We start from the raw sequence: 25,156 nt of genomic DNA, 5'->3' as shown, positions 1-25,156 counted from the left end.
AAATACAGTCAGGAGGTAAACATGTGTTAACTGGAGGAAAAACACTCAATGAATCCAAGGTGAGGGGATATGTTCAGCACAGAACAAACAAACCATTGCTCTCCTACTTGCACTCTAATTGTGTGTGGCTGTAATGACAATGCCTGCTCTCCTGAGCGGTCCTATTGTTTGATAATGATGATGTGCTCAGTAAGAGAAAAGACAAGCTGCACCAGCGTTTTGAAAAGGAGAGGAAAACTAGCACGCTCCTGCTCTCCTGATGTAATTATTTTATTTATGGAGTATTTTTTGCATTTTTTCTGGATAGCAAATAACAGCTCATTTTGTTTTATTTCTTTCTTTTTTTTTTTGGAATGAAACAGCCTTTAACTGCGCATTGGTGCAATGTGCTTGAATATGTTGAGATACTATGGGCACTCTCTGATCCCTCTCCTGTCACTGGCATTTACTTATGAAACCCATCCCCATTCCCATCCCCACCCACCTCTGAGCTGACCCACACCTTGCCTACCAATGACTCCCAGCCCTATTAAAATGGTTCTGGCCCTCTGTTCTCTCCCACAAAAATACAAAACTCTACTCTCCCTTGCTTTATCCTTCCTTTACTACGAGTTGCACCCCTTGGCTTCAAATTGGGTTGGGTGCATTGGGCTTGGTGTCTGCTGGCTGCCACGGCTTGATGAAAGCAGTGTGACCACATGATCACGCTGCTGATATCAGTGCATATTTGTGCATTCGCGGGGCATCATCTCGTGTATGCATGACTGCATGGATGTGGTCATAGCAGCTTATTATATCTTGACTCTCTGTTTGTTTGTGTGTGTGTATGTGTGTGTGTGGGTGTGTGTGTGTGGGTGTGTGCAAGTGTGTGTGCACGGGCACAAATGAGTGCATGTATGCATATTTCTGTATAACTGAATGTGTGCTAGGGCATGGGAGTGAATAAACCAGCGTGTGTTTGAATCAACAGGAAGCTCCTTATGTGATGTACAAGAAAAATTATATGCATCTGGAGGGGAATGACAGATATGAAGGCTACTGCGTCGATTTAGCATCTGAGATTGCCAAACATGTTGGAATTAAGTACAAACTGTCTATAGTAATGGATGGGAAGTACGGAGCCCGAGACCCCGAGACCAAGACGTGGAACGGGATGGTGGGTGAACTGGTCTATGGGGTGAGTACTGGGAGCCTCGTTTTCGCTGATTACATGACAGTTTGCAAGGAACTTCAACATGAGAGGAGATCTCATTTTTCTGTCTTAAGGTTATCACCAACCCGTTATGAACTCATCAGCTCTTGCCCAGTTCAAAGTCTGATGCTGTCTCAGGAAGCTCAGCTGTGAGTGAATTTGTCAAATGCAGCCTCAAGCATTGGGGAGTTGGTGATCATCTTGAGACGGAGAAAATGAAATCATTTCTCAGTGCTGTTCATTGCAATTAATCCTTCTTGCTTAGCCTAGAAAGCTCTCTCTCTCTCTCTTACAGACGAAAACAGAGGTAGGTACATGAAAACAATGAGTCCATATGGCAAACACACTGTAATCACTTTGATGAATGAAAGATTGTATGCCTTTGAAGTGATTGTGTAATTATGTTCAATGTTTGATGTGTATGATGAATATGCCACATTGTAAATTCACAGCTGAGAAAATCTGCTTTAGAATCAACAGCTAAATGGTGGTTTGCGGTTAGAAACAACAAGATCCATATGTGTTGTGCTCCATAAAGGTTCAACCTCTCACATTAGCAAAGGGTCATGCCGTGTTTTACATCTGACAGAGCGCGCAGGCTTTCTCGCAACACCTCAAGCATTCCAAAATTACCCCCCTCGCCACCTTTCTCCACAATAGTTGAACAGGGGCCAAATACAAAATGCATGAGGGTTAGGCTTCCTCATCTGTTCAATTTCCCAACTATCAGCCTGAGAGATTGCCTGGTTTGATGTGCTATCGCCACCAAATTATCTTTCAAATGGGAAAAGTCCACTCCCTGCAGATGGAAGGGGAAAAAAAATATCCCCAATCACATCGCTGTCAAGTCTTTCCAGGCCTGTTTACAGCAGGTGGGCCGGGACTAATACTTTTGTACATTTTGACCTTTTGACCATTAAATTAATTTGATTTTAATTGTCTTTTAAAGGTTAGGCCCGAGGCTGCTCTTTATTGCTTTGTTTCTTTCAGCATTGATTGAGTGCTGCTTACGCCTGCACGAGGATTAAATGGTTATAGCCCTTCACAATGTCGTGTTGACAGGGTAAAGAAAACAGTCATGTTTATTGGGTCTATTTGTGTTGCTCCTAGTTTGACCTTGTAAAAAAAAAACATTCTCTGTTTGTGCCTGCGTCAATCCAATGTTTTCTCAATTTCAACATAAAAAAAGACAATACAGCACAATGCAAATAATTTTCCTTCACAGTGCGGCTCCTTTGAAGAGGAGCATTTATTTAATTAATCACATACACACTCGCTGCAGTAACACTGTCTAATGTGATTAATTATTTTCTTCTGCTTTTACAAAGAAACCCATTGTGATTTCTAAAAAGGCAGCACCACCTCCGTGGATGTGTTTAGATAATATAATGTGATTGAAGCAGCAGAGCAAAGGAGGAAGATAAAGAGAAACAGCTTGGAAAAAAAATAAGGCTAATGCCAGAATAAGCTGTGTTTGGGAAATCCAGCCTACTGAATGGCATGTGATGAAGTCTACGCAGCCACAGCTTGCTGTTTTCTGTACAGCAGCCTTTTTACACCCAGCAGTTTAAATTACTGCCATTTGTTAACGCAGGTTACTCTGAATGTTTGCAGAGTTTTAAGGACATCAGGGCACTCACTACTTACTTTTTCTTTGTATTTTAAAGCAAACAGTTAAGTTATTGAAACAGCAAGATATACTCTGAAATTGCTTGTTCTTCAAAATTGCTCAACTTATTTATTTTTTCCCCTCTGTATCTCCTTGGGTCCTGATTAAGGAAGCATTTGGTCAAACATGATTCAAAACACCCATCTGCCTTGGTGGATTTTTTCCAAGCTGTCTCTGAAAGTCTTGCAGTGCCTTCATAAGTTTTCCCTTCTTCCTACCTCCCACAATGTGGCCACATTTCAATAAAAAACTTTGATTAATTTTACAGTATGAATCTCAGATGTATTAGCTGCCATCCCAGGTCATAACACTGTGCAAATTCTACTCTGCTTTCCTCTGTGTGTATGTGTGTGTGTGTGTGTGTGTGTGTGTGTGTGTGTGTGTGTGTGTGTGTGTGTGTGTGTGTGTGTGTGTGTGTGTGTTTGTGTGTGTGTTTTCAGCCTGCCTTCAACTGTCGCAGTTGGTGGCTTATTTGCTATAATCATATGTAAAATGTGTGATAACAACATTGTTTAATACTCCCTTTCTCTCCTCTAGCTAACCATCTGCTCCAGTCATTCACACACACACACACACATTTAAAATGAGTCTTTATGCAGGTTGTAACTAATGCTTGCTGTGCATGTCCCTGTTTCCAGAGAGCAGATATAGCTGTTGCACCTCTCACCATTACTCTGGTTCGAGAGGAGGTGATAGACTTTTCCAAGCCGTTTATGAGCTTGGGCATCTCCATTATGATAAAGAAGCCCCAAAAGTCCAAGCCTGGCGTTTTCTCCTTCCTGGACCCGCTGGCCTATGAGATCTGGATGTGTATTGTGTTTGCCTATATTGGGGTGAGCGTGGTTCTGTTCCTGGTCAGTCGGTTCAGTCCTTATGAGTGGAACCTCGAGGAACAGGACGAGACCAAAGACCCACAGACACCACCCGATCCCCCCAATGACTTTGGCATCTTCAACTCCCTCTGGTTCTCACTGGGCGCCTTCATGCAGCAGGGCTGTGACATCTCTCCCAGGTGGGTCAGCTCCAATAGTCACTAGTGGACAGCAGAGCAGAATAGAAAAATATAGACTACTACATGATATGTTAACTCCATGTGATGAGAAGTACCCAGAGTCACTCAAGCGTGTCCATTTCACGTCTTTTTCCTTTAGGTGTTCGTTACTTGAAGTTAAACTCATTTCACATTTATTGCTGCTATTGTATGTGTAATTGACTTTGTCAGTTTGTGCACTGAAATTATCATCACCAAAATGCTTTTGTCAATACTCTCTTCACGCTATGAAATGAACTTTGACCCTGATTGTTTCACAGCCAGTTAAAGGCTTATATTAGAGTGTATTTTCTATCATTTTTACTACATTCCTTGGTAGTGTGCTGTTTTAGGGTGCTGATGCAGTGCCAGGTTGTTTTTATGATTTACAAGGAAATTCTGATGACCGATGTGATTAGTCACACTAAACACAACTGGTAGATCTTAGTGGATGATAGGGACCACATGTCACCATGTAATTACATTCTTTGTTTCCCTGTCATCAACCGCCCTCTTTCAGGTCTCTGTCGGGCCGTATCGTCGGTGGTGTGTGGTGGTTCTTCACCCTCATCATCATCTCATCCTATACAGCCAACCTGGCTGCATTCTTGACAGTGGAGAGGATGGTCTCTCCTATAGAAAGTGCTGAAGATCTGGCCAAGCAGACAGAGATAGCATATGGCACTCTGGACTCAGGCTCCACAAAGGAGTTTTTTAGGGTGAGTAATGCCAGAAAATGTTCTGGTTTCACACACACACACACACACACACACACAGCAACTGACTAATCAGCAAGTGGCTCTTTTGCTTTCATCTCAAATGGGCCTAAACATTTTGAATATCAGGCCTGTTGAACCATAAAAAACACTTTGTATAATGTCCTTGATGAACTCCTCCTTGCAGCTTTTCCATTTTGTACCTTTAATACAGCATTCTTGACCTGCACAAGATTGCTCCAAATGAGGCATGTTGACAGCGAAGCAGTTCTTGAACTCTTATGACATGAATGTGAAATTTATGCGGCAGTACTGCAGTGTGCAACCTTGAGGCACTGGGGCTGTCAGCAGAAAGTGTGATAACAACGTGAAAGACGCAGAGGTGATAAAAACAGGAGGCTAATCAAAGCACCCACATCAGGCTCAAACTCGGAGGGGTCAGCTCATGAAATATAATTAGCTAGCTGGCCATGGCTGGCAAATTGGACCTGATGAAGAAGAGCCCTGTAGGTCAAACAGAGCAGCCTGAAAGACGGTTCAGATAGAATAAGCAATATGTCCATTGGCATGAGGGACTAGCCCGGCAATTAAGGCATAAATTAACTAAAATCTGTAACGAGAGTGTGTTACTCTCTGAAAGTCGAGCACATGCTCCCTACGCAGGAGTTTAACAGCGCTGCATATTTTGCTGTGAAATTCATAGATATCTTTGCTTTTGGCATGGCTACATCGGTAGTCCAATCCTTTGCATTTGCAGAGCAATAAGTTGAAAAGAATTAATGAAACAGCACTCTGCTGGTGATGACGAAAAGGCAATATTACAGTCTTTTATCTTACGCTCCCTCATTACTCATCAGCAGGAGAGAAACAATTCATATGTTTCACAGCTGCAGCCTGTTGGCAGAAAGAGCAATTCATTTGTGTTACCCCTGGGTTGAATTGCTCAGGACAACAAAATGCACAATCAAATACACATTTTTTTATTTAGACAAAGAAGGACAAGATACTGTCTGCAGTGTTAGATTTGTAAAAGACTTTTGTTTTAAGTCTATAAACTCTTAGGAGACGGTTGTAAAGGGGGACTGTGAAGATAATATATCCTGGGAAACATGGCATGTGACTTGGATGACAGCAAGACATTATTCTCCGTGGAACAACTCACAAAACCTGTCATCACTTTCCCTTTCATCAGAGTTGCTGCACAGGTGTATACACCATACAGTATATGTCTCTGTGTCACTGAGATGATGGATGCCAATTACAGATTAGGTTTCCAGCCTGACAATGGAGCCACCGCAGGTCTGCAGGTAGAACAATCCGAGAGGTGGTCGGGGAGTCGCTGTTTTTCTGTGTTCTGTATAATGAGTGTCCTAGTTACATCCCCAAGTCTTCAAATAAGAAATGACATGTGTGAGCTGCTATTCCAAGGGACTTTTAATTAAAGCTGTAGAGGGCTGACAAGGAAAAAAACACACTGATTAATAGGAGTTCAAGTTCTATTTCAGATCTGTTTTTCAGGAAATACATTCAGGCTTAATTAGACCCATACGGCATCAGCCAGCTGGAAATTTTGAATCAAGTCCGATGTTTCAAACAAGACATATGTCATCTTCACTGACACCCCTGGCTTTAATTTTTGATGATTTCACCTGGTTTGTTTTACAAAGCTGCCTGACAAGTAGAGCAAACTTAGTAATGTTATACGCTTGTAAATTTTCCTCTATTTCTAATCAGAGAAGACAAAAATTAAGACACAGCAATACAAATACTGAGCTTCCAAACAGACAAATAGAACATATAGTATATATATGTTCATATATTAATAAACTCCTAATAAAACGCAAATTAAAACCATCGTCTTCTGTAATTTAAGACAATTCTTCAACCCCCAAGCTCATGAAATGCACAAGGCATTTGTTTTCAGCTCCTGAAAAATTGACAGTTTGAATATACGGCTTATTACCTGACAGTGACAGTATTCGCATAACAGTCTGTGTCTTCATTTGCTGCTGGGAATGAGGAGAAGCTCTGCAGGAATTTTCAAAAAGAGAAGCATTTGAGTAGATCTCCCAAAAAACCATGATTCTGCTGCTCACAACCAACTAGGACAGCTGGCCTGGGAGCCCGCTGACGTGCCCAGCGGAAGACTGAATGGCTCTAGGCGCTTGGCAGTGCGTCTCTACCCGCTCTTGGCTCCTCTTCCCCAGACTACCCTGCGTGTTTGGGGACCCTCTCTCCTCTGTCTCCAGCCTGTCTGTTGCTTTACCTTGAGACAATGCAGGATAGCTTCAAGCTTTGTGTTGCTCTTCTTCAACATAGCAGCTGTCATGCACCGCTGCACCGCTGTGGTTTGTTTCATCATTTTAATTCCTGTCATGGATCTTTTCATGCAGTCAGCTGAATATTTGTGTTTTGGATGATTAGAAAATGATGAGTTGTACCAGTGAGGCCATGTTTATCCTCTTGATGAGGTTTTATTCCATCAAAAAAGCCTTGGCTCAGTTACATTTTGAAATGTACATTGTAGGAGAAGCTGGATAGTAATAATGGCTAAGATGATAAAATGGGCTGATGTGGCTGTTTAATTACGTGTAAAGACCGGGGTGAGACCATCAAAGACAACCACGCTGCTGTCCCTTCATGCACCTCATTTAACAGTGTAACAATGAAACAATGATAATTGCGCAGAGAAATGAGACTGCAGCATTGTTTTCTCTTCCCCTCAAAAGATTATACATTATCCAAAGTCTCAACAGCAAACATCATGCATCTTACTGATCTGCAGATGTGGTGAGGATAGAAACAACAGCTTGAGTGCAGTCACCAATGCATTTTACAAAGCATGAAAATCAATTTCACGTCTCAACTATTGTGGCACAGACACTATAGCTTTTGCATGGTCCAACACAATGTTTAGTAAGTAGCTTTTTTATGCATAGCAGACCTGCATTAGTCCAGGGTTGCATGAAGAGGAGCCGGCGAGGAGATTTATACAAGGAATCCTAAGGTTGCCCTGCAATCTTATGCAGCACATTGTAACACAACTCCCTGAGCTCTTGTCACTTTGTGTTTCAGAACAGTGTTGAGTGAAGGGGAGGCTCCTATAAAGATTAGAGGCTGTTTGCATAAAAGAGAAAGCTGACAAAAGTGATGATAGACTAGTGTGAGATAGGCGTAACCTCTAAGGGGAAGCAGTGTCCTCAGAGGGCCTCATGGAACTTTAGATGAGCAGCAACAGCAGGCGCGGAAGGAGCTGTTGGAGTCCAAGAACAAGCATCAAAGACGAGCAATTGGTATTCAGGGCGTAGCATTTGGCACTTCAATGACAAAGTACACCCCCAGAGCCTCAACTTTCATTTCTGCATACTTGAGATACAGGTAGTCCTGGCATACAGGATATTGAGGGAAACTGGTGATGTCCACAAACAAAATGGAGAGGAAGTAAAGTAGAAGGAAAATGTACTGGTGGGTATTTGGAGATGGCATTTAGATATGCAAGCAGTGGAGCGTATTGGGGAGAGGATGTAATGAAAGCAGCCTGCCATGCTAAAGGAAGAATAAAAAACAAGCCGCAGTTTGGAGGGCTGTGGACAGAGGTGTCGAAAAGCGACGTAACTCAGGATCAATACAGATTAAGTGGTTATTTAGAATGGAGAGGGCAATTTCTTTGACTTCACACTTTAATCACTTGTCCCTTTTCAGACCTTTCATCACACATTCTGGAACAACAAAATCTGCAAACTATAGATTTACCAATGATCTTTTAATATATTGAAATTCTAAGGCAACAACAACAACAAGTGCTTTCATTCAACCATAACTTTTTTTATTGTGTGTGGACAATGTATCAATTAAATCTCCTTTTCTTGTTGTGTAACACAGAACACACGTTGCCCTCCGATATAATCCTAAACTATTTCTATAAATCAATGTTATTCATAAATAATTTAGAATAATCATTAATTTAAAACAGCTATAATCGATATTTTTACAACACTGGATAAAATGAGCACATGTAATGTGAAAGGTGTCACTCAAAGTGACAAACCCACCGAGAATTATCACCCAACTGCAGTTTCCCTCAGATCTACAGAGCATTATAGCATTTTTCAGCTTATTGTTTTGGTTTCATCACCTGCACCTTTAACGTTTGTGACACAAACTTTAATGCGCTCTCACTGCTCTCATACTTTTTGACCAAAACCACTGTACACTTCCTGCCTAGCACCAAACCAGTAAACAATTAGTGGCTAGCTGATGAACATAGTGCAGTATTTAGCAGCTTAAGAGCCAGATATTTCCCTCAGGAGATGGTGGAGACCAAAACAGAGCTAAAAGGATAGCAAGTATTTGACTTGGTGGCCAGAGACATGATTTCAAATTAAAGTCCAGATGAAACGGCATTTCGAGAGTATCTAAATTCCATATCGTGACATATTTCTGAGTGAAACAGGATAGACAGGCAGGACATAATGTTGGGAGGATTTTTATTTGAACGTTGAAAAGTGGGTGTGTTACAATGTATCTTCATTCTGTGCCGCTAAAAGTTGAAGATTGATTGATGGGTGGATGTCATGATATTATTGGTTGAAATTGGTTGGTTCAAGCCTACGTAGGCACACGTCATATTTTGTTTTACAGGAAGAAAACATGATGGGATGGATTTTGATATAAGAATACAAAGATATCGATTTTTTGTTGTTTTTTTGCATATAGGTGTACAGTATGAGTGGGTATATGATCTAAAAGGGTTAAAAAGGCATTTTTCATTTCATCTTGACTCTAATGCTAATGTTGGTGAATGCTGGATGTGTAAATTAACAACTGTTTGCAAACAAGTTCGCCATATCAACTTAAAAGCTAATGATATATCAGTGTTCTGTTCACAGCTAGTTTCCGCTGCCCCCAAGTTGCCAAATAAATATGTTATTGCAGGTTTAAGTGAATTAACAATAATAATTCATTTAAGAATAAAACATTTAACAAAACATATTTCAAACATACAGGCCTACATCTGCACTGCACCCGCAAAACTATGTTGTTTCCCCATTGAAAAATGCTAATGGCCCATGGTTGAACCTAATTACAGTGTCCTGATTAAGAGAATCTGCATCTATAGCCTCATCTTATGCCATCACCAAGAAAAAGAGACCTGAATTTGTCATCTGACTATTATAAAACAGTAGGAAATCCAGTGCTTCAGACAGACTTGCAGGAGAAACACCTACACAGATTATGTAACTGTGTCGCCTAGGTAGGAGGATTGGATAAGATCCACTATTAAGGTGCTTCATAATGAATAGAGCATCATTATGACTGCTTTAGTATAATCTAAAAAGATATTTAAAGCAGGAGGGTAATGCCATTTGCAAGTTACCCAACATACACTCCTGTTTCTTTTCAATTTATACAATAGCTATCAAATGTAGCCACTCCCTGTTAATCGTCTGGGAGCTCATTTTGAAGACAGCAGTATGTTCCAACAGGGCCATTATATGGTTTTGAAAGAGAGCCACATGAATAAAGCTGTATTTATGGCAGTATATAATTGCTCAACAAATTGTCTGTTCATTGATGATGGACTTTTGCAGTCATTGTTCCCTAATTGAATTTTAAATGACCACCATTGACTGGGTGTGAATGATTACATTTTAAAGGGGATAAGAGTAGACGTTCAATGCAGTTATGGTGTGTTCATGTGTGGAACCTACAATATATGTGTGTGTGTGTGTGTTTCTGTGAGTATGCACAATTGCGTGCCAGCAGTCAATAATCAAACATCTCTCTTTCCCTGCTGGGCTTTGTTTTTTTCTTTCTATGTCAGAATCCCCTTAAAGCATCTCAGTGGTGACTTTAGTTGCAATGGAATGGTCCTATTTAGGTTTTGGTTGCACTTTGTTTCCCACTCTGATATTGATGAATTGACTTCATAAAGCACTGAGGCAGCACACTCTGTCGTCAGTAATCAATGCCCAGATCCATAATTTTCTCTTCATTTGAGGAGGCGTCTGGAGCTTTCCCACTGCCGAGCAGATGAGCCCCAGGTCTTTGGGGAAATTGTCCTCCAAAACTAGTGTCCTTTCCATAATGTCTGACACATGCAAATTGAACACATTTAACAGGCTTGTCAACAAAAACATCACATCTTACTATGACTGTTTTCCCCCCATCCCTTGTATTTGCACGAAGATACAACAACCAATGTCCCAACTTCAAGCTTTTCCATCTGAGCAGGGAACATTCATCATGCAGACTTTTTAATTTGTGTTATGTTTCTGTCTCATCTCATCCTCACCCTTGGCCTGATGCACCATGACAGATGCCTACAAACAAACTGAATGTGATTACATAAAGCCAGTAAAGCACTTCCATTAGGTCAAGGTTAATGCTTTTGTTTATTAATAGAGATGCATTAGAGATGGATATGCTCTTGTTAAAGGGGCTTTTACCAATTCAGTATACTGATGAGTCTGTGTACTGATCCGTATGTGTGGACATAGAGCTCAGTATGCATGGACAGTTATTTAAGTGTACTTTATTTTCAACTTCAGTAGATGAGGTTTACAATACAGGGCTGCGACTAACAATTATTACCATTATTGATTACCTTGTGGTTTGTTTTTTCAGTCACATGTTAAGTCTGTAAAATGTCAGAAAGTTGTGAAAAATGAATATCACAAGTTTCCTGAGGCCAAGTTGACATCAAGCTGCTTGTTTTGTATAACTAGCAGTCCAAAAATCCGAAGATATAAATTTAACAATGGTATAAAAAATACTTATATTGAAGCTGGACACAGCGGTAGCATGGCTAAAAAGAACCATCATCAGGTCAGTTTTCAGCCATGCTAGCAGCGTGGCTTTAGTCATGGCCTTCTCAGCCTGTTGGTCAGTCCACCACTTTGGTCTAGACTGAAATATTTCAACAACTGTGAAATGGGTTTCCTTGGAATTTTGAACACACATTCATGGTCCCCATGGAGGATAAATCCCTCAACATCAACTGGATGGATTGGCATACAGTTTTGTACAGTCATGGTTCCCAGATGATGAATCCTAATATTTTGGCATTTAGCTCAAAGCACCACTGTGCCTAAGTACAGCCTCTCAGAGCCACTAGCATGGCTGTAGACTTTTTGATATATGACTTAAAGGATAATTTGATTATCAGAAATGTTGATTATTTGTTGATTATTACTGATGATTATTAATCATGTCATTGGTAACCTAATGACTTGTGACCGTCTGAGTTAAGATACTTAACTAACTAGGAAGTATCTCTGACCGATGTTGGTGTATCAACAGTTTGTCCATCTTCCATCCTCAAAGCCTTTGGTTAGTAGTGGGTGTTTTTATTCAGCCAGTTCTTGAAAATTATCCAACTCCAGCAGTTTCTCTCTGGCCTTTACTGAAAGAAAGTATTTTTTTTATTTATGTGGGATCTAGTCTGCAGTACACACAGTGCCACTCGGGAACTGGCTCATCACTGCTTGGACCAGGATCTGTTCAAAGTGTGAAATGCCTATGCCAAAATAAATCCAGCGGCATTGAATAATTTAATTGATGCTTATTATAGATAGCGCTCAACTCCCCCAGATTTTACAGGCTCGCTAAGCCTGACCCAAGGCACTGGGAAAATGCTCATCTGTGTCACTTTGTGATGAGTTGCCTTGTATCTGTGTAACCCGCTTTCTTGTACACTTCTCTTGCTTCTTATGCACATTGCCTCTGAGTCACAGTTTGGATGTAACATCAGTGGCAGTGTTGTTGAAATGAATGTCTGTAATAACTTCTATAAGTTAAACTGAGTCTATAAACCATGGCTCAAATTCACTCAGCTGAATTTTCAGCATATTGATCCACAACTTTTGCTTTTTTCATATAAATGATCATAACCCGCAATTCACTGTCACAAAAGTTTAATTATTGAGGATATTTTTGTGTGAACAGGTCAACAAATCACTAATATATATATATATATATATATATATATATATATATATATATATATATATATATATATATATATATATATATATATATATATATATGTATGTCAGATTTTCTGCTACAACCCATTGTGCACTTACTGTACAGGTAATGTGTGATCCTCCTTCACACTCAGTGAATTTGAGCCTCAAGCGGCAAGATAATGTTTAAATAGTACATTTATGCTGATGAAGAGAAATGGATTTTGTACATTTTTGTACCTCATGATCTTTAAAGGTCCGCCAGCTATATTTTCTGGAAGTATTTAAAGATATCACACAGCCATATTAAAAGATGTCTATAAATACTTCATGATGCCAGTTTAAATCAAGTGATCATTAAGCACAAAAAAATCTTACAAAATCCATTAAACGCTTATGATTTTGGGGTTTCTAAACTACTTCTCCTCTCTTTTTCCTCCCTGCACAGCGATCCAAAATAGCAGTGTATGAGAAGATGTGGTCATACATGAAATCTGCTGAGCCCTCAGTGTTTGTTAAGACCACACCCGATGGCGTAGCCCGGGTACGAAAGTCAAAGGGCAAGTTCGCCTTTCTCCTCGAGTCCACCATGAACGAGTATATCGAGCAGCGGAAGCCGTGCGACACCATGAAAGTGGGCGGGAACCTCGACTCGAAAGGCTACGGTGTGGCGACGCCCAAAGGCTCAGCATTAAGGTGGGTGGAATAATATAACAATATCATCCATGTTGTTATAGTATTCCACCTACCCTGATGTCCCCCTGTTGTCATTCTCTTCTCTTCCTCTTCTTGTTTTCTTTTTTGTGGACACGGCGGTAACGGTAGTATGCCTCAATGCACTTGGATACAAAAGTTAAATAATGATAATAATGTCTTTTTAAAGATTTTTATATATGTGTTAAGAGTTGTTACTTTACAGTAGAGGAATCAAATCCAGATAATAAGGCTAAAGCTAACAATCATTTCATATTTATGTCTCTCTTACTGTTGCTTTTCTCTCTCCTTCAATCTCTCCTTCTGTCCCGTGTGCTGTCCTACCTGACTGTTGTGTTGTCACTTTTAATTTAACAGTTCAATGGTTTTTCAATTTAGCCTTTAAAAGCTGCGCTGTCACTTGTGACGAATGTTAATTGCATGATGTTTGTTGTTGTTACTTTTCTTCTCAATGACAAGTGTCCCCATCCCGCACACTTCAGTTCTAAACTACGTAACCCTTCATGCCACCTTTTCCAAGATTTAACACTGTCTTTACCTTATATGAGCCTTTCTTATCTCTCCATATTCCTTAAATTCTTAAACAATTTGTCCTTTCCTAGACCATTCTGATTAACAGATAGTATTCTGTGCATAAGCCCCTGCATTGACAGTGGTAGTCTCACTACCATTACCTATCATTATGATGCTTAATACGATTATTACTTTGCATTAGATTTCTCACGGACCTGTGCATTTTCTTACAAGTTATGTTTTATCGTTTCAAGAAATGCTGTTAACCTGGCAGTTTTAAAACTGAATGAGCAAGGCCTCTTGGACAAATTGAAAAACAAATGGTGGTACGACAAGGGAGAGTGCGGCAGCGGGGGAGGTGACTCCAAGGTCAGCCTCGATGTCACCACAATCGGGTACCATAGTGCAGAGTAATCGGCAAGGCTGTTACAACAACCCAACCATAACCAAACCAACTGTCCACTCCAATCAACCTGCTGCTGCCCTACGGCAGATTACCAAATTAACTGATAGTCTGACCAGACTGTTTAACAGCTCAGATCAAACTAAGGAGCCCTTGCTTAGCTAACATTACAATGTGGCAGTTATTGAGATTGTAGTATACAGAGACTTAAATATAGTGAAAATAAGATTTAAGGTAGGAGTTTTCTTTCTGTATGACAATGTTGTAGTTACTGGAAATTCTTAATAAAATGAGACTACGAGGTGAACGTGCTGCCCTACAGTTGTGAAAGGTTGAGCTTTGTTTAATCATCCTTTCACATCTGTAGGGCAGATCACCTGGTCTCATATGTCAGGACTTTGTTTAGGTAGCTTTAATAGTTTGAGATGGAGCATTTAATGAATTTGCAGGCATGTCAATCAACGAGAAGATATCTTTTCCTTTGCCAGTGAATATTAGATTATTTTGCATCAAAAAAGACAAAATCTCCAGCTTTCCCTCACAAAGCTGAAGCTCTCTTATCCTGTAAAAGACGGCTTTGCAGTAATTGATCATACAGCTGCTTCACATCCATGACACTGGCCCAGAACCTGTGAGCTCTAAAGCCAACATGATAAATTCTTCTTAATGGCAAAAGCCTCAAAATGGCTGCTCAGCGGAGGCCGACAGGAAAGCAAGGGGAACAGCGGCGTCTTGAGGGGACTAAGCATTGCAGGAAAACGTGAGAATTCTAATTAAACAATAGACTTGTGATTTCTCTTTAATGGGTCATCTGATAATCTACCTGTGGTTTGATTTCACTCCATGCAGTTCCTACCCCAATTCATTTATAACCCAGCTGTGACCCTTTTAACCATCAGATCTCTCCCTCTTCTTTTGTGGTTAGATGACAAATGATTTTTCCATTATGTAAGCTAATGGTGCAAAGTGTGAAACCCCACCCAACTATGACAATTAAGTATGCTACTTACAGTAGATTATGTGCCCTGAAGTAAATTACATACAAGCCAGCAGCATTATGTTCTTTACAATGCAGGTCAATTTAATGACAAATGATGCTGTCATCACACATGTGATAGCAGGTCAGGTAATTGGCTAGACTACAAGCCGCAGTGTCCTGTGGACTGTAGATTGTGTCATTACACTCTTACTGTCATTTGTCATGGATTGGCCTGGACCACAATGAACAGCTACACAGCAGAAAATCACATTTAAAATAGTATCACCACAAGCATGTCTTCCTAAATGACTGTGGTTCATTTGTAGAGAGGATTTATATATATTTTTTAAATGTTCAAAAGTCACCCTTTTAAATGTTTGCACTGCTAACATTGCTATGTCATGTAGTGACTGAGCTCAGGAAGCCTCCCTGTGCTACTGAGAGCGTGTTCAGGAGCCATTTGAAAGCACCTGTCTCTTGTGCCGTCATTGATCTTTTATGATGCACAGGTATGTACTGTCTGCCTGTTTCCTGGCTTGTTTTGGCTCTCCAGGACTCAGTGGAAAGGCCCGATTAGGCGGAAAAAAGCGGCCTGGAGCGCTCTGTTCCAAACAGCACATCACTTGGCCCCGTCCCGTTCACAGTTCCATGCTCCAACAGACATCAGGAGATGCATATAACCATACACACAGCTGCATGCACACCCACTCACACACAGTTAACACTTTCTTGCCCTCCGGCACAACACAGTGCAGCCTAGATTGAGTTTCAGACACAGAGCATGTTACAGTGTAATTGCATTGTTAATCAATGTCTCTCTGAGCCAAGACAATGGTCCGGTCTTCACAATCCGTTTCTCAAGATTGGCTATGAGGGATATACAGTGGTGTAATCTTCTCTCAGTGCATTATGCATTGCATGGATCCCCTTGGGAGACATTGTTCCCAGGGAGTAGTCGGGTCACTATTTATCGATGGACTATTTTTCTTTGCTTCCAATTTGCTTTCCAGCGAGATTGACCTGAACCGTAAATGATCCAGGGTTAGTTTATGACTACAAAATGTGATCTTTATTCCAATGTACAATTGTTTTTTGTTTCCTATAGTAATTTAGTTCAATAAAATATTTTTTATGTTGACATACAGTACAATATAACATCATGTTATGATTGCTACAGATGTCAAACAGCAAGAAACAGCAGGGTTATACATTATGCAGCTACAGGCACATATAAGAGGCATTATTCCACTGATAGTTCTGAGCTTTGTCCTGCAGCTCTGTGCAGTTTGGTTGGGACACACTCATCTGACACTAATCTGGCGTATTTTTGAGATAAGGTTTCCTTAGCGATATGTTGGGATAAAATATGTAAGAATTAATTAAGCTTTCACTTTTGGGCATAGTTGCTTGGATATGAAATTGGTTGTAGAACCTGCAGAATTGATTGCCGACATGCTATTGACAGTAATATTGGCCATCACAGGATTTAGTTGATACAATGTATGTGAAGGTAGTGTCTATGAAATAAAAAAAAAAGCAAAAGTTCTATTTTGTTTGTTAAGACAAAGCTCCTGTTGGACTGAACTTGTTAAATGCTGTTCAGAAACCCCTTTTAATTCATGACCTGCCCCCCAAACCAATGTACCCCAGTGCTTTTTGATATTCATAGACCTGCAGATCGTACTTTCAGTACCTGCTTGTCGCCCTGCTAACAGCGTCTGCCGATTACTCAAAGCGATATGGGTAGGTCCTGGCTTTAGAATAGGGGTTATAAAGGTAATAGGTAGAATGCCTGCTCTCTGTGATGTTGACATAGCCAGGAGCCCTGCTTTATCGCTTTGTAAAGTATGTAGTAGTTTAAAGTTGAATAACATAAAATAACATAATATAATGTTATTTATGTTATTTCCCACGTGAAGAACTCCTGTAAACCTTGCAGTATTGAAACTCAGTGAACAAGGCATCTTAGACAAGCTGAAAAACAAATGGTGGTACGATAAGGGTGAATGTGGAACCAAGGACTCTGGAAGTAAGGTCAGTCGCTGCAGGTCTTTTGTACTGATTCCAAATTGCATTTTGACGTACTGTTCATATGCAAGACAAGACTTCTCTAACATCTATAGTATACATTTTGTTCATTTGCTACACATAATTTTTCTTTTTTTTCTTTTTTTAGTGTTTTAGTTTTTGTCCTGCCACAAACTGTAATACAGTGTATATGTGGCTTTAATACAAGGCACTGCTTCCCCAAATCCATTTTTTTCTTTTATGCAATAGAAATTAGACACTTTTTTATGCAATACTCAATAACTCTCTTTTTTTTGTAAGAACTGTAATGATAATGCTGTGGGGAAATTGTTAAAGTGCCTTCAAGATACACAATTTCAATTGAATCACAGCAGTTACCAGTTGTTGATAAATGCTATTTTTGCTCATTTTCACTCTTGACATTCATGATACTTTGACCATTATGCTGCTGTTCCTATTTACCAAACTGTTAATGAAAATTTGATTTATTTGTGTTGTTACTAGTTTGCATAGAGATGTGTCTATTAGATTCTTTGGCCTCCTGTGGTGTGATGCACAAGCAAAGCCTCTCATTGTGATGAGTTAGTCAAATTCAACTTCTCTAAGCAGCGTGAGTGCCGTAGGGTGTCCTCTAAATCTTGCGGCTGCTCGGAGTTGAGGTTAGAGGCTCTGTTTGCACATTACAAGAAGTTGAGGAATGTAATAAACCCACTATTTAACCCTCTGAGATACAGCCAAGGCCTCAGATTATAGGTTTGGATCATCAGATAGCGTTAACACATGTCCATGCTCATAGGGTTAAACTGCAAATAGTAAAACTCTAATGAACAAATTTTTAATGAATATGTTTGGTAGGTAAGCAGCAGCAAAATGGTTTGATCTCTAGTGTTTTTTTTTAACTTTAATGGAGATATCCTTCATCTACTATGAATTTGACTGTACTGTATGACAATGTTGCCATGAGAGTTATACGTACATGTCGCTTAGAGGATTGAAAAGACAGGGATTTACAGAGCTGTCGACCTATGCGATACTGACCAGCTTCCTAACATGGTCAAGAGCAGAAGCCATTTTACATACATGTAGTGTAAGGAAGGGAAAGCTCTACATTCACCAACAGATAGCGCATTTAAGAGTTGGCTTCTTTCTCCTTAGTGGAGAATGGTTTGACTATGGCAGTCTGAAGTTCCTCTTAACTTTGTGACAACCATAGGAAAATCAGTTCAGTCGAAATTATATATGAGCTAACCATAGCGACCTCATTATATCTTCAATTTTGTTGCTTGTAGCTGTTAGTATCCATAATCTGCTATCAGTAGCACCAGTAACATAGAGTATGATGATTTACTAAAGCAGTCGAGGCTATGTGAGGCTCAGTTTGAAGGATACAGGCTGCATTTTATTCTGCTGCCCTTGCTCCACTGCAAAACTCTTAACTATGTTGTTCACTTTCCCCCAGGACAAGACAAGTGCTCTCAGCCTAAGCAATGTGGCTGGTGTCTTCTATATTCTGGTTGGAGGGCTGGGGCTGGCCATGATGGTGGCTCTGATAGAGTTCTGTTATAAATCACGACAAGAAACCAAACGGCTGAAATTGGCCAAGAATGCCCAGAATTTTAAGCCGGCTCCCCCGACCAACACCCAGAACTTTGCCACATACAGAGAAGGCTACAACGTATACGGAACCGAGAGCGTTAAGATCTAGAGGTACGTCGCCTCTCCTTACTGCCCCCCCGAGTGCTGCGAGAGATGAATCATTTAGCTTCCTGTCATATCAGTCAGAGTAAATTATTCATTTGTATGTGTTTGTGTGAGGCTGCTGTTTGTGAAATTGTTTGGCTGTCATGTTGGACACAACGGAACACACATGCCTGCTAAAATACAAAACTCTGAGATACTTTTTTGCACCTTGTAACGTATAGCTTCATGGATAGTGCCTCAGGCTGTATGAAGGCTAAAACCAGATGTTACCAGATATTAAAAGACTCTTGTTTTGTGCTGTTTTATAAAAATGCAGTTATTTGTATAAGAGTTTAGTATGTTACTACAATATCCTGTGGTTGTAATATTACCTTTTAAAGGGTAAATTCTTCAAAATTACAACAAAAAATTCATTTGTGGTGCTCACGTCATTAAAAATGACATTTAAAGCAGCATGTATTGATTTTTTGCCACTTGGGTGCAGAGGAAGAACCTGTACACACAACATTGACATATTATCACCTTATAAAGCTGATATGGTGAATGTGGCAGTTCCTAATTAAACATCCAGCAGACACAGAGCAACATTGCATTCATTTGGAGTAATTTTCTGGCTCGACAAATGTCAGTCCAATATGCACTGGCTAGTCGTCGACTTGATCTTTCTTTGATGCTGGGTAGGCAGCGTATAGTTTATCAGAGGTTTTTTTCCCCTGAAGACAGCTGCCTGCTTCAGCTGGAAACATTGACGACAGCTGTGAGACTCAACCAAAACAGTAAAGTTAGGGGCTGGAAATCCAAAACAATAAATTTAATGACACTAACACATTCTGTAAAGCTGAGGGGAAGATCTGACATGGGTGATAATTCTCTGTGGGACTGTCACTATGAGCGATCACTTTCACACATAGTTATTCAACACATCGTTAATTTAAAATATTTGTAAGTGCAGCTTTGAAAACTGGACTCCCCATTCCTCTGAATAATCCACAGAATACACTGTGAACAGGGACTATTTCTTCTGCAGAAATTTCATAAGAAGTTCCTCTGAAAGCTCACTTACTCTGATACCACTAACAGTAAAATAACTACAGCAATTCTGAAGCATTGCACTAGCCAGAGGGGAGTATATACTGTTCAGAACATTGTTAAATAAATAAATAGTCTTGTGTTTGATTGGATGTGTGTTCTATTGTGTCTTGTTAAATGTGCAACATGTCTGTTTACAGAAATACAGCTGTATGTACAGCAGAATTTAAATCTGAAAACATATTTTCTCAATCAGCTTCATACTTATTACAAATTTGATCCATCCACACCCACTGTCCAGATGATGTTTTTGAGTGTTAAATTCCTAACAAGGAATACTTCAAGATGTTATTTTCTTAAATTTAACTTTTTGTTACTTGTTTAATCATGAATGTTTGATGTTAATGAAAAAAACCATAAGATATTGCACCAAGTTTTCAGGGGCTTAAAAGACAGTTTGAGAAAAAAAACACCTTGTTTGTTTCAACTTATGTACTTTTACTGATTTATTCTTGAATTTTTAGTTGAAATGTTTAATTCGTCACAGATATTTACGTACAGATCCCCCAAAGTCCCAAAACATAACATATTTTATCCTGCGTGCACAAGATGTCATTTACTTAATATATTGCGTGCACAAGTTAACAAGATATTATCTTGTGCACACAGTGTATTATCTCTTATGCACAAGATATTTGATCTATCTTGTTTGCACAAGTTATCCCCATCTTGTGGGCACAACAGATCTAATTCGCACAAGATAATAACTTGTGCGAACAAGATAATAACTTCTGCGTGTAATATATTGTCTTGTACACACATATAATCTTTCAGGACTTTGAGGGGTCCGTATTTACCCAACATGAGTCATATGCAGATGTAGGTTTTCCTGACAATCATATAAATCTCAACTCTTGCCATGTTTGCTTTTGCTCTGTATGTTGACACAGGTTTAGGAAACATTTCCATTGTCCCTTACAACTGTGACTAAACATATATGAAAGGACAGGATCACAGGGATTGAGCTTAGAGCCAAATCCTCTCGGGCGGACACGGCATGATAATCTGCAATGACGACACGACTGGACTGGTCATGGGAAGAACCGACGTGGTTCCCTCCCCTTAGTGCCTTATGGAACTCCGAGTCCAATCAATGCAACTCACTCACAATGATATTGCTTTTTGCTTGAAACTCATACAAAACAGAAGACTGGTGCAGTGATAATATATATGTATACATATATATATATGTATATATATATGTATACATATATTTATAGTATATAATACGTTTGACGTGTTACAATGAATGAGAGAACTAAAGCCATCATTTGCAACCCTAAGCACATTTTGAAGTGCCAGACAGAAGACGGATCTTATATGACAAGGGTCTAATTGGTTTCTTGTAATCAATATGATCAGATTACTCTTCATCCTTCTGCTGCCAGATTTTCACTGGTTATATGTGTTAAAATAAGTTTATTAGATCTCTTCAGTGCACTGTAAGACACTGGTTATTAGACAATAGCTTTTATACTGCTGTAAGTCACTCATAGTGACCTTGTTCTTGTTTTAAAAGACAGATTGATCTCATTGGAGTGGAAATGCCATTTAGCCCAAAAAACAATTATGAGTGTGTTGTTTGTACTCTAAACTCTGGTGCTGCTGCCATTGTCTTCTGAACGTTTGATGGGACTCATGAAGATAAGAAGATGATCTGGTTTGGCTTCTACGTACTACGGAACCAGGTCATAATTCGCACTTCCAATACTGCCAAGAGTGTGTTTTGTATGACAAAGAGTGTGTAAAGCAAAGTGTTCATGCTTGATTATGAAATCTGTTTGTGATTTACAGTTTGTAAAATATCAGTTAGGAGCACTAACTCACAGAGGTTTGTCGCTCCAAACAGTCTTTCCCTGAAGTCCAGAGTCATTCAAGTCTTCTGTACATGAAAGTAAAACCAAACAAAAAGGGTAATTCAATTGTAGATTAACTGCAATCCAATTAAAGGATAACAGTAATGGCTTTTAAACTGTAGTATTTTGGATTACCTTACCGTTTTCTTTAACAATTGCACATTTTACAATGATCTGTGGTTTGCTTTTAATTTGATTTCCTTTAATGAGCATTACAGTGTTTGGTGACTATACTTAGTAAATGAAAATGAAAAATATATGAATACAACGGAAAATAGATTTATACAAGGTTATACCAGGGAGAGTCCTGAAGCTTAGCACATTTCCATATTGCTGTAATAATTTCTTTTCTTTCAAAAAGACTGTGATTCCATAGGATTTAGGAAGATAATTATCTAATCACCTGAAACCATGGGCAGATAGTTTTATATAAAAAAAAAATGAAACTGATAATGTGAAGAAAAACAATGACTTGAGAAAGATGTGTAAATTTAGATAAATCAGAATTATTTATATTACATGATGAAAGATTGGTTTCCCTTTTTTTCTTGATTCTTTTCTAAGAAATTGCATGTGAAATCAGTGATGCTTGACGAGCTCTGCTACTCACAAACTGACCTTAGGTTAACGTTAGAAATCCAGCCCTGGTTATTTTTTTGTAAGTCAGTTTCACCTTTTCTTTTTTGTAGGCCTCACCTTCTGCAAAAATAAAATCACCAGGCGTAGTAGTGGGTACAAAAGAGCAAGAGATGCATGCATAATTTGCTGAACCTCATTAGTGAGGCGCTGTACAGAGAATTTTAATACATTTTGTAAATAAAATGTACAGAAAGTGTCCTGTGTCTGTGGATAATTTTTATGGCTTGCAAGGGATTATCGGAGCACATCTCAGCTCCAGTTAAACATGCTGCATATTTTGACTCCAGTGTGTTGCCGATGGAGTGCCAGTGGCCTGACCAGCCCCTTGCAGACATATACACAAAGAGAGGAGTTTTTCCTGTAACGGTCCAATATTGAGCCGTTAGTCAGTGGAAGTGTGGTGTGCATGTTTTGGATCAATAGAAAGCACCATCTGCCTCACTCTGGCTCTCCTGCCTTGCATCCACTGATTGAGGGCTCCATTGACAGCTTCATCTGGCATGTGATCTTTCTCTCTCACTCTGTCTTTATAAGATGCTTTGTGACACGATCAATAATGTATTATTATAACCACCAACTGCTTACAAAGCATACTGCACACGGACGCTGTATAGCTTATAATTCCAGCACAAGTTTCCAGCTATGAAAGCTATATTTTAGGGAAGGCGTTTTCATCAGGATTTACTTAAATAAATAAAGCAAAGGGACGGTTAATCATTTAAACCCTGCTTATCCCCACAGTGTAAATTCTCACATATACTGTATAGTAAATCAACACAATAGATTGCCCAGACTGTCTGTGTCATTTTACTGGTCTCTGGGTCTGCATTGTGTGGTAAAAATTAATTCCTTCTTCCAGAGATCCAGCCTGCCACAGCTCAAATAACAAATCCAACAAACATGGCAAAAGACCAACATTTTTGCTTTTTTTTTTCTTACATTTCTGGATGCAGACACTATGATTCAGGATTTATTCACTGCACCAGTCCTGTGGAACAGACTCAGGCTGTAGAAATGCTACTGTACAATCCAAACAACCCATTTCTGACAAAGCATGAAAGGATATTGCTTTTTGTTCTTCCTTTGCTTCAGTGCCTCTCTTTTTTTTTTTCATTGTTATGCCTGGACTGCTTTCAAACAGGAACAAGACAACGTGGGGGAGTGATGCGCGAGGATGGCACTGCACTGCAGTATATGATGCTCATGAGACTATTCTGTGGAATAGGTTTACTCACCTATCAAAGAGGGCAGCACAGTGGCAGCTTTTGTCCTGCAAGAATAGGAGGAAAAACAAGAGGCAACAAGCAATTAGGGTGAGGCCTTTCATTCAGAGAGTGACATGGGGAAAGGGACTGTTGTTAATCTAATCACGAGACCAGGAGAGTACATTTCCTTCCACCAGAGGACAACTAATCATCCCCCACTGCGTATGTGTCGCTGCACACTTCTTGCATGTGTGCAACTGCAAGACTAGGCTGGCTTCTCGTGCTCGCTGCCTCTTCGGGCCTGTGGCTGTGAAAGTTAATCTGATCTAACATTGGCTCTACCACTAAGGGAAGGATGGTTGTATATGTGTGTGCGTGGTGGAAAAAGAAGAGAAAGAGAGGGTGCGTGAGAAAGAAAAGAGGCGAGAGGAAAAACTCTAAAGGCTGAACGAGGACGTGTCATGGGCAGGTTACTTTGATTACCGCCACAGAAAAAAAAAAAAAAAAAGCTTTCTGGTTCACTAGCTCCCTCACTTTGCAGCGTACTGCAGTCTTTCACCCTATCTCTCTCTCCAAGGACACGATGAATAAATCAGATTCTACCTCAGTTGTTCCATTTCCCTCCTTTCTACACTTTAACTCTTCAGCTATCTTCAAGTGCACCTGAAAAAGATTGTCCAGGCAATTCAAAACTGCACTTGACATTTAAGTTCAGGTGACATTGATCAGCTTCCCAAACACTTGGGTGCTATTCAAAAAAACCCAGCTCAAATGTATGATAAACAGAGCATTTTTATGCATTGACTTTTGACATAAGTTTCTTACAGTTAGAGCTGCAACGATTAGTAGATTAATCAATCACTGAATTGACAGAAAATTACACACTGCAAGTATTTTGATAATCATCATTAATCATTTTAACCATTTTTTAAGTAAAAATGACAAACATTTGCTGGTTGCAGCTGCTCATATGTGAGGATTTGAGGCACACACATATATATCATACATGATATATCGTACATGATAGAAAAACTGAATATTTTTGGATTTGAGACTGCTGCTCAGACAAAACAAGACATTTGAAGACATCATCATGAGCTCTAAGAAATTAATACAAGCACACTGACATTGACAAACTGATTGAGAATCATCTGCAGATTAATTGATAATGAAAATAATCGTGAATTGCAGCCCCGCTGTGATTTGTTCTATGCGCTGTTTTTCATACTTTCATTATTTGCTTTTTTGAACATTTCCAATTTCTGGCTTGCTGCTCTTTCAGCTCTTTAAAGCACATTTTAATGACTACAAAGACAATAAAGATGTAGCGAGAAGACACATGGAGATCATATGTGAAGCCTCTGGGGCAAAGTTTAAAGAATGAGATATGAAAATACAAAACAAATATTAGCACAGAAACACCATTAGCATTCTGTACTGAATAAGAGATGACAA

The 25,156-nt window shown here is 39.6% G+C and overlaps 1 protein-coding gene across 4 annotated transcripts in view; it reads left to right on the top strand.

The window, feature by feature from the left end:
- LOC122990438 (glutamate receptor 3) overlaps positions 1-22,692 on the top strand; it is a 90,368-nt gene extending 67,676 nt beyond the window's left edge. The window contains exons 10-16 of one of the 4 annotated variants that reach the window (XM_044363801.1): positions 971-1,177; positions 3,500-3,873; positions 4,412-4,610; positions 13,023-13,270; positions 17,103-17,217; positions 18,671-18,918; positions 20,892-22,692. In XM_044363801.1, the coding sequence (XP_044219736.1) occupies positions 971-1,177; positions 3,500-3,873; positions 4,412-4,610; positions 13,023-13,270; positions 17,103-17,217; positions 18,671-18,916 (1,389 nt within the window). In that variant the 3' untranslated portion in view covers positions 18,917-18,918; positions 20,892-22,692. Of the gene's footprint in view, positions 1-970; positions 1,178-3,499; positions 3,874-4,411; positions 4,611-13,022; positions 13,271-14,055; positions 14,171-17,102; positions 18,648-18,670; positions 18,919-20,891 lie in introns of those variants that run through there. The other 3 variants (XM_044363800.1, XM_044363804.1, XM_044363802.1) reach the window with 3 other exon arrangements.
- Positions 22,693-25,156: the final 2,464 nt, after the last annotated feature.

This window comes from Thunnus albacares, chromosome 10, assembly GCF_914725855.1.
Source record: "Thunnus albacares chromosome 10, fThuAlb1.1, whole genome shotgun sequence".
In the NCBI taxonomy this organism is placed as follows: domain Eukaryota; kingdom Metazoa; phylum Chordata; class Actinopteri; order Scombriformes; family Scombridae; genus Thunnus; species Thunnus albacares.
The sequence above is the reverse complement of the archived record's forward strand: the minus strand, read 5'-3'. Positions and strand labels throughout refer to the sequence as shown.